Below are 15,995 nucleotides of genomic sequence, written 5' to 3'. Positions count from 1 at the left end.
CAAGAATTGATGACTCAATTAAATTGTGCTGTTATTTTATAAGAGACTTAAACGTGGGTATAAACAATTGACACTGCAACTCTGTACCCTCCTTGGTATCGGATCCATCAGCTAAAGCGCGAACAACAGGATCATACTCTACGTATGTGATTGAGGGAAGCGTAGCTGCAGCAAACATTCCCAGCCTTCAAAGCACGGCCCTGTTTATGCCCTGTGCGACAAGCGAGCAGCGAACAGCAAAAACCATCCTTGTAGGATAGGGCGATATTCGATCAATATCTGCCAGCCACCAAGCCTTTGCGCCCGGTGCAGTTAAGTACTCAAACCTGCCGCATCAGCTGAGGCTTATAACTATGGCACTGGCAAATAAAGGCGTCGTTCCTGGGGCAAGGCCATGGCGAGAACTCCAATGATGGAAAGCTATGGAAGGCTTCCTTCGAATCCGGTTAATCAGCGATATAATCGGACCCTAGGAGAATCCCCGTATCCAGGTAGTTACAGATATACGTCGCCATAATTACACACTACGAGTGAAGTCGGTGAAAGAATGTGTGAGCAGCAGGTGACGCCGGCTACATCGCTTACAAGCCCCCGAAAGGGGCCCAGCATAGTAGAGGAGCCTTAAAATTGCCCACTTCAATCTGGTTCGGCAATATGACCCACGATACTGTAGGTGACAGATATGTAGGTTGATTATCCGATCGTTTCATTAGAAAAATTCCAATGAGAAAGTGTAAAGAGGAAAAAGAAAAGACGGACGGAAGGGCTTTTCGGTTGAAGAGGTTTTTATCAGACTCTAACACGTGATGCGTTGTGGGTCTGGGAATCGTAGTAGAAACGCGTACAGATGACTCGCAAGGGACATAAACCGACACTCTGACTATCGCACAAGCACAGGATATATTTCTATAATGTACAGCATTCTACAGTGTATAAAATCTACATATATGCCCAGAAATGTACATAACAAGCCAAGAGTCACGAAACGAGGCGAACAAGACAGTTGGGACTAACGATTAACCGAGGCCGAGTTGGTCATGTGACGCATTTCCGGGGTTTTCTTCCATTTTCTTCGCGGAAAAGATTTTGTTTTCCTTTCCCATCTCTCATCACCAGTGCTTTAATGTTTGCGCATCATATGCTGCCCCGGTCAGAGCATTCTTTAATGTATGTAATGCGATTGACAATCCGTAGATTTCATTTCAACACAGTTTCAACCGAACAATACCACACAGTGCGCGTCTAGCCTTTTCAATGGCGAAGAGGCATACTTTTTTTTTATCGTTCGTGGAAGATCAAAACCAAACAGCTTTTAGCAGGGCTGCGTCTACTCCACCCTGGTGTTCGCTTTTATCGAACGGCAGGACTATTTTTACGACGGACATCTCGAATTTGCCTGAATAATTTTTTATTTTTTATTTTTTTTTTGGTTAATGATTAAATATCTGGTATTTCCGTAGCTACATGTAGCACTCTGGGGAATGAGGATTTGCAGTGGGTTCCCCGATGCGTTCATATTGCAGAGACAATATGAGGAATCTAACGGCACGTTAGTAATGCGAGGGGTCTGGATGGATGGAATTCAATAATCCTCGGCTACTAAGGCTTGGCGGGTCCTTCGTGCCAAACAACGCGTTGGAATTATTAATGAACAAGGGCTAGTATCTGGCCATGTGGAGCCGCCCTGGATATCGGTTTGATGTTGATCGTGAAGATGGCCTAAGCCCTTTAGAAAGCACATGTGTTTGCTAGTCGAATCAGAAGGATCATGATGTGAAGTTTCCATAAAAGGCTCCGAATGATATGGGTTCTAAGCCAAAGGTCGACAGAGGAGCCACGGACGGGAAGTTGACAGCAATCCAAGCAAGAGCCAATGCGCAGTCAAGCATCCCCTCCGACTGCGACTAGAGCTGCAGACAATGCGGAGAGACGTTGCTGAGTAAAAAGCCTTTGGTCCAGACGGAAGGTCCAAACGCTCTCTGATTGGTGCGTATCGCCTGTTTCGATGGTTTTCCGACTCGGGAACGAAGACAGGTAGCCATTGGTACTTTAGTATTAGTACTTATCCCTGCCCTCGTTTCTCTCTCTTCTCCTCTCCCTCTTCTTTTAGTCGGACATTCATTCCTTTCCATTCCTCTCTTCGTCATCCCTCTTAACTTTCGATTGTTGATCCATCTTCATTGCTTTTGTACCATCTAGTCTCACCTCCTTGTTCTTCCAGACACCTTTCGTCATGGCTGCTAGAACCGCTTCCCGGGCCTTCCTCCGCTCGACACCGGCCACTTCTTCCTTCAGACCTGCTGTCCGCAGCACTCGCTTCGCTCTTCCCACTCAAGCCTTCCGCGCTTCGGCCCGTCGTGGTTACGCTTCGGAAGCTGGTGAAGCCAAGTCCAGCAACACCCTTCTCTGGGCTGGTGTCGCCCTTGCCGGTGGTGCCGGTGCATATTTCTACCTCCAGGGCGGTGATTCTGTCAGCTCCAAGAACTTTGTTCCCACCAAGGAGGACTACCAGAAGGTGTACGACGAGATTGCTCGTCGTCTCGCCGATGAGACTGACTATGACGACGGCAGCTATGGACCGGTAAGCATTCATCATCACATTGCCTACACAATTGAAGCTAACGTTCACTGTGTATAGGTCCTCGTCCGTCTGGCATGGCACGCAAGTGGCACGTACGACAAGGAGACTGGTACCGGAGGCAGCAACGGTGCCACGATGAGATTCGCCCCTGAATCCGACCACGGTGCCAACGCTGGTCTCAAGGTCGCCAGAGACTTCCTCGAGCCTGTCAAGGCCAAGTTCCCCTGGATCTCCTACTCCGACCTCTGGACTCTGGCTGGCTCCTGCGCCGTCCAGGAGCTGGGTGGCCCTACCATCCCCTGGAGGCCCGGCCGTGAGGACAGGGACGTGGCCGCCTGCACCCCTGACGGCCGTCTGCCTGATGCCTCGAAGGATCATCAACACGTCCGTGACATCTTCTACCGCATGGGATTCAACGACCAGGAGATCGTGGCTCTGATTGGCGCCCACGCCCTCGGCCGCGCTCACCCTGACCGTTCCGGTTTCGACGGCCCCTGGAACTTCAGCCCGACTGTCTTCACCAACGAGTTCTTCCGCCTGCTGGTCGACGAGAAGTGGCAGCAGAGGAAGTGGAACGGGCCTACTCAGTTCACCGACAAGACCACTGGAACCCTGATGATGTTGCCCGCCGACATGGCTTTCATCAAGGACAAGGCGTTCAAGAAGCACGTTGAGCGCTATGCCCGCGACAGCGATGCTTTCTTCAATGACTTCAGGGATGTCTACGTCAAGCTTCTCGAGCTCGGCGTTCCCTTCACCAGCAAGCCCGAGGACCGCTTCGTGTTCAAGACCTCTGAGTAAGCGGGTTCGATGCCCTGATGTCGCATGCTTTTGGTTGGATTTGGTTACAGCGCACTGCTTTTCCTTTTTTTTTCTGTATTGATATCCGGCGTGTCATTTTAGATACTGGCCATCAGAGATGGTGTCTTCGTCGTATTACTTTGCCATGTATATGTGGATATCCACCCGACAAGTGTGTGGAAGTTTGGTAGAACAGGATTTAACTTTTGAATCAGACATCTTAAACAGACTCTTCGTCGAAAATTCTTTCCGTATATAGCTCTGTGTTCAAGAATGTACAACGATACAGTTCGATATAACATCGAACGTACTTAGTAGTCACGTTCTCAATGAAAGCGGGGAGTGTTGGTATCGCAAAGGTGGCGGTAACGCATCGCAAACCTTTCCGCAACCGCCATATTCAACCCACCAAGAACCAGTCTACGTCCTTTATACAATAAACTACAATTGAACTAGAAACCTCACCTACCAGAACGCCCAAAATGACGCGCTCAAACCAAATTACGCCCGACTACTACGAGATTCTCAACCTCCAATTCACCAGCGCAACCCTCACAAAACAACAACTAAAAATCGCATATCATAAAGCCCTCCTAACAAACCACCCAGACAAGGCAGCCAACCCCGATCTCCCGACCAGCCTCTCCTCAGACCAACCCCCGTCGCATAACACCACCTACACAATTGACGAGATAACAACAGCCTACAGGACCCTCTCCGATCCGCAGCTCCGCACAGAATACGATCGCGCGCTACGGCTAGACCGGACCAAGGCTGCTGAGCGCGAGAAAACGGGGGCAGTGTTCCATACTGGGTTGGAGGTGGTTGATCTTGAGGATCTGGGCTGTGAGGAGGAGGGCGATTCGGCGTATTGGTATCGGGGTTGCCGGTGTGGAGATGAGAAGGGATTTCTAGTTACGGAGAGGGATTTGGAGAGGGAGGTTGAGCATGGGGAGATTGTTGTTGGGTGTCGGGGGTGTAGTTTGTGGATGAAGATCTTGTTTGCGGTTGAGGAGGATGGTTTGAGTTGAAGTTATGCGTGAAAGAACGATTTGTTAGATTTGATCTGGGACTTGAGTTGGACGCTTGCCGGTGCGTCTTTGCCGGGTTCTGGTCGCACTACGGTGCGTTTACCCCAGTGCAGAGTTGTCTCATGGAAGACGCTATGTGGCACCGACGCTAGATGTCTTATCATCGAAAGGGCATTCTCGTCTACAGTGCGCACGTCGCTATGAGGGCGGCGACAGTGGTTTTTGATGGTTATGGGAGTATATTGTGTGGTCTTGACATTAAACCTAGAGAGGCCTCTCGAAATATATATCTGAGGAGCAGCGCAATACATAATCTAGCCTCACGGTGAACATCACGTTATGTGATTCCTGACTTTATTTAGCATTACAACTAAAGATAACACAATCACATCTGACCGTTACGTTGAGTGAATTTGTACCAGGCGTTTTCGGCCTCTGCGGCGAAAGTGCGGAGGGGTTGTGATGACATATATAGGTTGACCGAAGCAACGAACATCAACTCCGCCCCCTCCTTCATCTCCTTCCCTCTTCCTACTCCCCATTCGACCCCCACGATGTCGAGCACCGTCCAAATAACCTCAAAGGAGCAATTCAGCTCCCTCCTGACAAAGTCTCGCTTTGTTGTAGCAGACTGTGAGCCCCTCACCCCGCCTTGACGCCCCGACCTCATCTGTATTACCGTCGCTAACTGAATCACAGTCTACGCAGACTGGTGCGGACCATGCCACGCCATCGCCCCTGCCTACGAGCAGCTGGCATCGCAGCTGTCGCGCCCGAACCGAATCACCTTCACCAAGATCAACGTTGATCAGCAGCAGGACATCGCCAAGGCCTACGGAGTGACAGCGTACGTGCACCCCTCCCTTATGACCTACCAAAAAGAAAATACTAACTACGAAGTAACAGCATGCCCACATTCATCGTCTTCGAACGCGGCCGCCCAACCTCAACCGTCAAAGGCGCCGACCCCAAGAAACTCTCCGAAGTAGTCCGCAAACTCGCCTCAGAAGCCAGCAAACCTGACGACGCCGAGGGCGCAAGCGAGGGAAGCTCAGGCGCAGCGTGGATCGGCGCGGCAGCTCCGAAGGGCTACACCGATATCACGGACCAGTACGACCCGAAGGGCCTGGAGCTGCTGAACCGGGACAGCGAGTTCGGGACGGCGAAAACGCTGTTCGACGCGTCGAAGCCGTCGGCGCTGAACAATGGCAAGGCCAAGGCTGCCGATTGGGTCGAGAGCGACACCGACGAACAGCTGATGCTCTTTGTTCCGTTCCAGTCGACGCTGAAGGTGCATTCGCTGCAGGTGACTTCGCTTCCGCCTGCAGACGGCGACGACGATGAAGTGCCTATGCGTCCGCAGACGATTCATCTCTACACGAACCGGTCGCATGTGCTTGGGTTCGATGAGGCGGATGATATCCCTCCTGTGCAGATGGTGTCTCTCCAGCCGGAGGATTGGGATGCGAAGACGGGCACGGCTAAAATTGATTTGCGGTTTGTAAAGTTCCAGAGGGTTACGTCGCTGGTTATGTTCTTTGTGGATGGGGATGGGGACAGTGACAAGCTGCGCGTTGATCGTATTCGCATTTTCGGCGAGGCGGGCGAGAAGAGAGAGATGGGTAAATTGGAGAAGATCGGCGATGAGCCCGGCGAGTAATTTATCGATAGAGAGCATTCTGGTGATTTACATTGAATACCTTAGACAGGGACAGGATTACGATTGACTAGTATTGAGTACAATTCAAATTTGAAATTTCCATTTCCCATTTCCCATTTTTCATTTTTCTTTTCATAAATACTAAGAAAGCTGGAAGGTATGTCCGATCCCAAACCAAATGGTCTCATCCTTGGAAAATTCAGAAAGACCAATAAAGTAGAACCGGCGTGCAATTTCAACGCTCTGTGACGCAACTGACACCTGGTTTACATCATGGAGGAAATATGATGTCCAAGCAACACGGGTGAAATAGTAGTTGCGTCGCCGCACGAAGAAAGAAAAGAAGAAAAGTTTGCAAAGATTCGCAGCATCGCGAGATATTTATGTGTGGATTTTCGGATGTGGATTTACTTTCCCGATTCGTCTGCGGTCTATCCGAGACGAGATATTAGGTAACCGAAATGATTATGTAAGGGCTTGATATGAAAAAATTTTCCTCTTGACCTTTTCCTTTCTTCTTTCCATAACAAACATGGCTTATGATGAGACAATTGGATGTAAACATATGATAGGAAGAGACTGATTCCCAATGGGAATGTGATCTCAAACTCCATCCACTGAGGCCTGGTTTATCTCTGTTTTCTTTCTTGGTTGTGTTAGGCACCGGGGTTACTTCTGCCCTACCTCTATGTTTGGGAATGGGTATTATGCCGCGGCGGCATGTCTTGAGTTATAATCTTGGGTCATGAGTAGTGGGTAATATTAATCGAATATTGAAGTTTGAATTTGTGTCGGTTGTTCGTGTATCAACCTACCTTACTGAGACATTATTGGATGCCGTCTGGATCTTTTGTAGTTACGTCGCTGGTCTTTCAATCCTGGAAAGCCCACTAGGACGTTTTAAGCCCTCATTCGCACCTGGAAGTGATGTAGCATGCGATGTGTAAGTGGCTCGATTTCAAAGCAGTGAGACGTAGTTTGCTTAATCGCTGTGTGACATTTACTCTCGTCGCTCCGGAAGGGTGTGCAGATTACCAACAGCGAGAACCATTCTATCTCTGAATTACAAATTCCATCCCGAGGACTTTAGCGCCTCATCAAGGCGAATTGCCCAAATCTGTGTTCTGCGGTCCCTTTAGTTTTGCGTACCGCAAAGTACGCTCCATGCGTTGCTTCGGAGAATCTGGAGTCGCTTGACTTTTCTGATGAGAACTAGGAATGACAGAACGAACAAGCTGGATTTACCGTCAGACAGAGTGGAGGATTGCGGTCAACAACTGAAGTGTGGTAAAGACGCGAAATGAGACCTGCTTATGTCTCTATATGATTACTGGCAGCTCCCCTAGGATACCAAGCCAGATATTCCCTTTGAACAGATGAGATTGTAAGGATTAACATATTGGGTAGCTCGTAGGGCACCAGGGAAAATCACTCTTCAGAACTGTGACTGCACATAGAGTCGTCCTCTTGTAGACTCTGCTGCTCTCTTCCTTGTATAATCGTTTAGTGCTGAAACTATCTGATGGAGCGTAGGTTCCGTTTTGGTCTATGAGATTATGAGCTACTAGCTCATCGAGAAAGGGTCAGCAAAGGCGTCATAAGTCTTGCATGTGGTATTCTGCGCCGAAATTGTAGGCCATTTTATAAACGCTGTGGAATTTCTCGGTTCGCTGAGCGCAGGTGAAGCTCAGCGATGATTCGGTGTGGTATAAATGGATATCCCAAGGTCTATCGTGTTGGTCACAAGAAGGCGCGACAAGCAGGCGAAATGGGGCTCAAAAGACCGAACAAAATCAGAATAAATTGACACGAGACATACAGTGTAACTAATTGGTGTTGGCCCCTCCAGCCTGCGCTCTTTGGAGTTGGTAAGACCTAGCAAAGAGGCACATGGAATATGGATATCTGGCCGATCCTTTGAGGTAGTTTGAGTCAATTGTTTGTAACCAATTCTCGCACCGATCCAGTTGAGACGTCTACTCGGATGCGGGAAGCCTCAAACTTCCTCGTAAGATCTCCTTGTGTCCATAATACAAATAGCCTACCAACCGGGCTGAACGTCTGCGAAAGTGCTCGTCGGGTTGGTCATGGTGACAGAACACTGCATAGAGTGATCGATGTACCTGCAAAGCAAAATTAGGTCCTTTACTACTCAAGAGAAGTTGCCAGTCCTACTATGGACCAAACGTACATCGTATCAGATCGTGTTTCTTACCAACTTCGGCCATGCGCGTCCTTCATCAATATCTACGAGGAAGTGATGCTTTACCACGGCAAAGAATTTCAACGCAATAGTTCAGCATCGCTGGGTCATTCTGTCCCAGGGCTTTGGGCATCCTCTGTCCTGCAGTTCCGAGTAGAATGTATGCTAGTATCGTCGACACTTACTAGGCTGAGATGGCGAGAGGATAAAGAGATCACCACGGTTCTGCATAAAACATGAAGCGAAGTTTCTATTGTGAGATCATATATTGGTGATCTGTTTATTTGGTAAAGGTTACTTTCATCGCCCATCTGGCCGTATTATGCACCGCCACCTAGTTCTGTCTTGAACATACTGGACGTGTTCTTCATCTCGACTCAAATATCGGATTAGCAGTTTTGGATTTTTAGAATGGAGAAGGACGAATTTTGTTCGGAGTTGGCAGGGCGATTGCGTAGCACTGTAAATCATAATACATGATGCTATATGCTAGTATAGCGTACCGCTGTTAATGCTTTTTGCAAATAGAATGAACATTCTGATGTCATCATTTGACTAAATCGATACGGCCCGGTTCGGTCCATGGTTCTTTTGATTCAGATAGATAATCACTTCCGTTGGTAAGACAGCGGGTATGAGCACTGTTCCTTCCCGGTACCGACAATGCTTCTTCTTTTTTCGTCTGTGATCCATAGCGACCCAGGCAACCACCCTGAACCACGGGCCGAGTGCCTGGCGGGCAAGATCTGACCCGAACCCGATCGGCCAAGGTGTTTCATGTGCCCTCAGCCATCGCTGGAACTGCGAATCGCAGACTTGAGGCTCTAGAGACGAAGACCAGAACGAGGGAAAATATCAAATCCTTCAGCGCCTTTGCATATCTTCAGCATATTGCTTTGGACCCACGACGTAGGTGCCCACGGGAAGGTCTCACAGTGAGACGCAGCGATCAGTCGGACCTTACCTGCCATAGGTAATCTAGTGATAGTGTGTGGAGAATTAGTGCCTCTGGAGCAAATTCTATGCAGATAGAGTTTCGGTCTATGGTAGCGCTATTTTCGTCCAACCAGTACCATTCTAGCGATGTCGGCTTGGGATTTTCCCTTGAGTACCACTTACCATACAGAGTTTGGTGCTCCTACTTCGATTCGACATCGTGAGGTCGTGCAACATAAAATTTTTTTTTTGACTAATCGTGGCGAGTGGCAAGGTTTGCGATGCATTTTGAGGTTGGAATAAAGAGATTTATCCTGGTAAGTTACCATGTTCTCCATAATGCTAGAAGGTAGCGAGGCCGAAGTCAACTTCAAATTGGCTCGTCCCATTGGAAGGGTTCGCACTATTCAAAATCCATCGCCTTTGGCGTCCCAAACTCTGGAAAGAACCTTTGCGTGAATTTACCGAACAGTGACACCATACTTTCTCCTTCCCGTCTGAGATAAGGCCTGGGACAATGATCAACACCTTTTTTCTTTCTCCAACTCTCAGTGGCCCGCTATCTACCGTACCTGGGTTAGACTCGGAGATGTGAACCAATCCTCACTCCTCAACTAGGCCAGGTTCTCCAGATTCAGGAACCGCAGTTCTTGGCTAGAGAAGTTACCTCCCACAATCACATTATTCGTCCATGATTTTCACTGGGACGGAGTAGCGTTGCGCGGTAATCCGCATTAGACCGCGATAGCGAGTCAGAGAATTTACCAATTGGTTATGACGCCCACGGTATATTAAGCACGTGTGCTCTGTTCAGCCCTCCTGCAGTCCATTGCCTAGGTTTAACTTTTGCCGCTCGTGATCGACACCGCTAGTTGGGCCTCTTGCTGCAAAGCTTCAGGAACGGAACTCAAATCTGCGCGCCACGGGCCTCATCTTGCTCTATCCTTTGAGACTTTTTGACAACACTGGCGGTTGGAGCATCATCCTAGCTCAAATGCCGGAATTACCCCCGCGGCACTATGCAACGTAGCACGAGTACTAGGTTCAGGAGGATTAAAGAGACCAATGGTAGAGGGTTATCAAGGTCAGAAATGCACACCGTAGGATCTAGCTTTTACCCAAACCAATTGATAATTCAAGCATTTCGCCATCACTCCAGTCCCCATGCCCACCCGCTAGTATGCATGCAGCTGCATCTCGGGTCGTCGAGTGGACACGGTGTACTGTAGGCCCCCGCAAACCAACTGTAGCTCGTCGGTTATCGGGACCTATTCAGATCCCGGCTCTAGCGATGGGACGTCTTGGCAGTTATCATTACCCAAGAGGAAATGAGGGATTTCGCATCTTTATCGTCTTGTTGGTGGAGTGCTACTGTGGTCAGATACTGGTTAACGTAATAGAGAATGAGAGCTTACTATTTTTCTAGTGTCGAACGAGACTCGTATTGAGGCGAATGGAACCTTCTTCGAAGGCTTGGCATTATGACAATGAGGATCCCCTCGTATAGCTACTGAGAACAGTTTCAGGAAGTCATTTGGAATTAGGACCACAGCCTCAGATAGAGAGACTTGGTACTTCGTCGGTGGCGGTGGCCCCCCTTTATGGTTGGTATATTGCACGTAGGTGGTTAGTTATCTCCATTGTTGAGGACTACTAAAGGTACTAGCACGCCACTGGCAGAAAAAAACAAAAATGATTGGAGGATTAGCGTACGCGTAGTCTGTTTCAGATGTCGAGCGTCCAACATCCGACAGAAGTCTGACCACAAGCCTGGGTACTTTTTCCGAATGGATGGGTTGGAACCTCTAATATTTCGGGAAACTGCCCTAATTGACGGTCTTTCCCGACCGAGAAGGTACCTTGTTAGTCGGTGCCCCACAGGCTAATATATGTGTGGCTTTGGCTATAGAAGGTCGTTCACAAAGATACGATGGCAAATAATCCAAGGAATTCCCTATCTAAGACATTACTCGGTAAAGAGCCATGAGTTAGGGCATGGAAATCTAACTTCCAGTATTTTGGTATTCAGTATTGAGTCCTGCTCAATGATCATTAATCGTACCATTGATCAAACGGTTATAAAGAACACCATCGGTCCATTATTTCAAATCACCTAATGTCCTTCCTCTTTGAGAAGCACAAGTCCACCTTGAAAACCGTTGCATGATGCGCTACTCTGGAGTAATTAATTACTATTACAAGCGATCCACATATCCAATTCCCTACTTAGGGGTGGGCGTACGTTCTCATGCTAATGAATTATGTCTACTTCCTCTTGCTTTTTCTTCCGGTAACTTTAGAAAACCGAGTTCCGGTCTCAAATGCCATGCTATATTTGGTACCGAACCACCTCGAGTCGTTTAAATCGAAGAATCCGGATGCTGCGGATTCTTCGCGATTTTGCAGCACCATGAAAACCTAAGGCACCCAGGAACGCCGAGTCAGAGGGTCGCTGATTCGCCGGGGGAAGCCGCACCTTCCCGTGGCTTCAGCACGGTCGCTATGCCTCTCAATGCCTGATCAACACCGTTTTCATGACCCTACCGCCCGCGGATGCGCGCCATACCCCGTTTATCCACAGGTGTCAACGTCGCAATTCCGTTGGCATGGACCGCCATTCATCTGAATCAAGTAAAGGGCTGTTCGGTGGCAGACCGAAAATACGCCATGAGGCGAGACAACGGTCGAGACTATTTGTTTTTAGTTGACAGTTTAATATCATGATATGCTGTTGGTGTGGAGTCCACAATGGACCTGTCACCGAGCGGCCAGGCTCGACTTTGATGTTCTAAATGATATGAGAACGGCGTTGAAGAAACACGATCGTCAACGGCGAGGGTGCTCTACGTGGGGATACAACTTCTATACCTGTCAGAAAGATCAGAGCCGTTGTTCTTGATCAAATTTTACAGGTTGCGTTCTTTCTTTGTGCCCAGCCAACACATCACAAAAGTAATTTCTTGGACTGTTGTCTGTGCTACAACGGTTTCCACGGTGGCGTCTCTCTTTTGTGGCAATGACAGGGATTCACTGCAACCGAGGACGACCACTTTTTTTTTTTTTTTTTTTTCTGCTGCAGTCTTGCTTACGTCGCCAACTCCGGCGCATGGAGTATTGCAACATCGAGATTTACATTGTTTATTTGCCTTTCGTCCTTCCTCGGCCTCTGCTATGGAGCTACGTGGAGTGTGTAGTGGCAAGAACTAAGCAGTAGTGGTGGTTTAACGCTCCTTGGTTGCCTTCTCGAAGGCCATCAATTACCTTCCATGCATATATTAAAATTGCATCGCCGGAGACTCTAACCAGAGTCGGTAAATCGAGAGCTCGTCTAGACGGGCCCTCAGAGATTAATGAATATCCCAATGTTCTTCGGGTGCACTAGACGACCTGCTACTGTGTGGACGTTAGTAGTATACTACGCTACATACTAAGCGTGCGGATGTATAGTTTTATCGCTCAAGTAAGTTCCCTGCGGCAGTTCCCTAATCAGGGGACTCTCCTTTATCCAATCACCCTGAAAGTGGCCCTGGGGGTAGAAGCGGAGCCAATCAGCGAAAGGATACTATCTTTAGCTGGAACCAATAGTGTGCCGGGAAAGCCCTCCTCCCCCCGAGGAAGTTTATCAAAATAAATATGAATGCGAAATGAAACACAATTTGTAAATTGAAGTTAAGGTCATCAAGAAGTTTCGGGAAAAAAGTCCCGAATCAAAAGCTTTGGGTGTTACCCTACCGTAGTAGTTTGTGTTACACAGCGGTCTGGCTCTTCTCTTGCTAGGGGGGGGGGGTTGGGTTGGGTTGCGCGGCGTGGGATTTTACGAATAATATTACCCTAGCATTAAGAAAGCTTTGATCTAATTCGGGGTCTTGGCTTGCATTTGACAGCTCTGACTTGTCCCTTGCTTGTGGCGCGGCCTGTCAGTGGTTTAATGGTTCATGGCGATTGTTTCGGATTCTTGATTTTCGTGTTCAGTGTTTGGTACTTTACACAGAGAAGAAAGAAGTAAGGATCGCGGTCATATGTGGGTGAATACGCAATATCTGTATGCAAGTGGTATGCCAGATGTGACTCGGGCAAACATAGTATTACTAACTAACAGAATCTACAAATCATAACCGCCTCGAAGGGACAGATAAGCCATAACTATCGCGATAGGATCCGATCTTGACAGCTTGATTGTGTAACATGGTTGGCAGCATCCAAGCGTTACTTTCATCCCGATCAAAGCAAGGGTTAGAGTCTTTTAGTAGATTCTGAGTCACGCCAGGGCTGCAGGCTGCATCCTCCGCACTGGTTCCTGCAGTAGGCTCTAGGTAAAGCTGATCGATCATGTATCCAGTGGCCGTTAAACAGGTCAATTCTCAAATGTGAGCAGCTCTTTGTTGCTGAACCTTTAAAGTTATAGTGCTTGTGCTATGGGTTGGTGGCTCAACTCTCAGTTTAAGGCGAGGCGAGGTTCAATGGTACCGGGAGAACCCAGTACCTTGGTTGAAATTCCCTACTCTCCCGCACATGACATGTAAGATGAAGTTCAATATGACTACGTGCCTTATGCAGGTAAGTATCTCATGATAAGTTGCCTAACTGGTAGGAAAAGCGTTTCATAGGCGACTGTACTCTGTTAGGATATCGGTCGAGGCTAGAAGGTCAGATGAATGTTTTAGAGACCTTCTAGGACATGACTACGACCTGACTAACTTCATCTTGTGTATCCAGACGCTCTAAGGTAAAGGTACAAATTGTAGCGCACCATGCCACTATTAGATACCGAGTGGGGCCCAGTCGAGACCGTTTCACCATCCGTTTGGAGAAGGTAGTTGTTCTCGAAGTTTGCTAGTTAACTATGCAAAATGGTTTCTAGGATCGGTGACGTGATCAGAAGCGACCGATATTCGGATTGGCAACACCATGGGAGACCATCATTTGACTATCATCTTGATACAACATTTTCAGTTTTCCGCTCGCAGATCTTAACTGGAAGGATGTAATAGACGGTAAGAAAACAATTTTCATTCTTCGTTTCGTCTTTGGGGTCAGTCCCCAAATGGCGGACGGGACGATGCTCAGCGGGGCCGGCTAGCTTAGCCGGAGAGCCAATCCTCCCAATTCACGCGCAGATTTCATTGGTCTTCAATGCAGCTCCGGTGTACCCAGTTTTGCACCCAACTTTCCAGTGGGAGAAATGTCACCATTGTCTGGCCTATCAGCCCATGGGATAGCGAGGTCGGATGTTCGACTTTCCCAAATTTTCCCCCTCTTGTGAGGTCCCACCCAACTCTCGACGAAGCGGCCACCCACCCCAATTTACTTTTTGGTAATGGCGACTGGCTCGATTTTGGACTCACGCTCCCATGCCTGTGGGACAGACAAGCCGCTGATAAGCCAGATAGGCAAGACCTGGGATGCAGCTTGATTTCCCATTGGTAACAAGACTACCGATATGTATGGCACATCACCGTATCACTGTACATAATCACGACGGTACCCGCCCCAGACTCAAGATTATCATTGATCGATGGGAGGGATACGTTGGAATGTCTTAGATGCGCGCGCGAACTTGTCTTGAATGTCTGCAATTTGACTGGCTTAATACCATCATATAGGTGTGTGAGATGTCTTGTTCACTTTGAGCAATCAAATGTTTCGACTACTATTTCTGGAAGCGGAAAAAAAAAAAAAAAAAGAAAAGTCATACATACTTTTCCTTCAGCTCAGGTCTCGGATAGCAGTGGCGATTCCACACAATCAAATCATTGTTGGTAGTAGGATAGTAGGACTGTACAGTAGTATTAGGGCACTCCGAGAATTAATACCGATGATACCTAAATAATCTAAAACCACATAGATTATTGTTATTTCTTATAGGACGGAGGAACAACCTTTTATTATATTATTACATGAGACATCATACACGCCCGTCAAATCATAGTGATATTTCCTCAAACTCATCATACGTCAAATTGTCATTGCGGTATTTGACCACGAGTGAGGTTTGTTTCTCGTCCTACACCCATCTCTCATCTTCCCTTTTTGATTGGCACAGAACAATCTCCGCATTTTTCTCAGACTAGAATTGGAACTATGGAAAGTCTGGTAGATACTAACTTTGTTGGAACCAGGCATCCCATATCAAGTTGTATGTAATGAAATGGTTTAATTTTGTGTGTTTATTTTTTTTGACTCCTGGGTTTTCGAAAAGATGGAGCCTTTTTGAGGACCGCCAAGGTGGTCCACTCGTGCTCATGCGTCCCACATGCTTACGCCTTTTTTGGGTTCCCCGGCCGAGGTAGTGGTCCCATTCCCTGCTAGTTGCGCATTGGATTCGTCGGCTGTGTTGCTCAGATGGATCCTTCTCTACCCTTCCCCAATGGAGCAATGGCACAACATTTTAGGGTAGACTTAGTTGTGTAGATGGATGTTGGCGATGCTGCCACTGTGATGATGAAGAGAGTCCCACCTCCCGTCCGGTGGAGGAACTCAGATGTGCACCAGCGTTAAATCTGTTCTGCCGTCTTGCTGTACAGGGTTTACGTCGGATAAGAATCGAAAGAAGAGAATAGAGAATAAAATTCTGTGCAGAAGAAATAGAAAGAAAAAAAAAAAGAAGAGACAAAATAATGGGAATAGAAAGAGTAGATAGAAACTGTGCGTGGAATGGTCAAGAAACAATTTGGGAATCATAAACAGAGTTATTCCCAGTGATCATTCGGACTGTTCAGGTAAAGATTAACTGATAATCATAGGAAAATCTGGCACCACCGTGGAGAGTATCCTTGGATTTCA

The 15,995-nt window shown here is 47.9% G+C and overlaps 3 protein-coding genes across 3 annotated transcripts; all 3 read left to right on the top strand.

The window, feature by feature from the left end:
* Positions 1-1,707: 1,707 nt before the first annotated feature.
* BDW43DRAFT_258655 (peroxidase) lies at positions 1,708-3,638 on the top strand (the record flags this gene model as incomplete). Its single annotated transcript, XM_032040001.1, has 3 exons — positions 1,708-1,986; positions 2,222-2,581; positions 2,639-3,638. Coding segments are annotated over exons 2-3 (1,088 nt in total), but the record flags the coding sequence as incomplete, so codon positions are not given.
* A 226-nt stretch (positions 3,639-3,864) lies between these two features.
* BDW43DRAFT_305385 (diphthamide biosynthesis protein 4) lies at positions 3,865-4,413 on the top strand (the record flags this gene model as incomplete). Its single annotated transcript, XM_032045785.1, has 1 exon — positions 3,865-4,413. The coding sequence occupies one exon, from the start codon at positions 3,865-3,867 to the stop codon at positions 4,411-4,413; it is 549 nt and encodes a 182-aa protein (XP_031906449.1).
* Positions 4,414-4,690: 277 nt separating this feature from the next.
* On the top strand, positions 4,691-6,206 carry BDW43DRAFT_8933 (thioredoxin-like protein 1). The gene is made up of 3 exons (XM_032050664.1): positions 4,691-5,046; positions 5,113-5,260; positions 5,320-6,206. Exons 1-3 carry the CDS (start codon positions 4,968-4,970, stop codon positions 6,071-6,073), a joined length of 981 nt encoding a protein of 326 aa, XP_031906448.1. The 5' UTR covers positions 4,691-4,967; the 3' UTR covers positions 6,074-6,206.
* The last annotated feature ends 9,789 nt before the right edge of the window (positions 6,207-15,995 follow it).

This window comes from Aspergillus alliaceus (genome assembly GCF_009176365.1).
Source record: "Aspergillus alliaceus strain CBS 536.65 unplaced genomic scaffold BDW43scaffold_1, whole genome shotgun sequence".
Lineage (NCBI taxonomy): Eukaryota > Fungi > Ascomycota > Eurotiomycetes > Eurotiales > Aspergillaceae > Aspergillus > Aspergillus alliaceus.
Note: the sequence above shows the minus strand (reverse complement) of the source record. Positions and strands in the feature narration are given on the sequence as shown.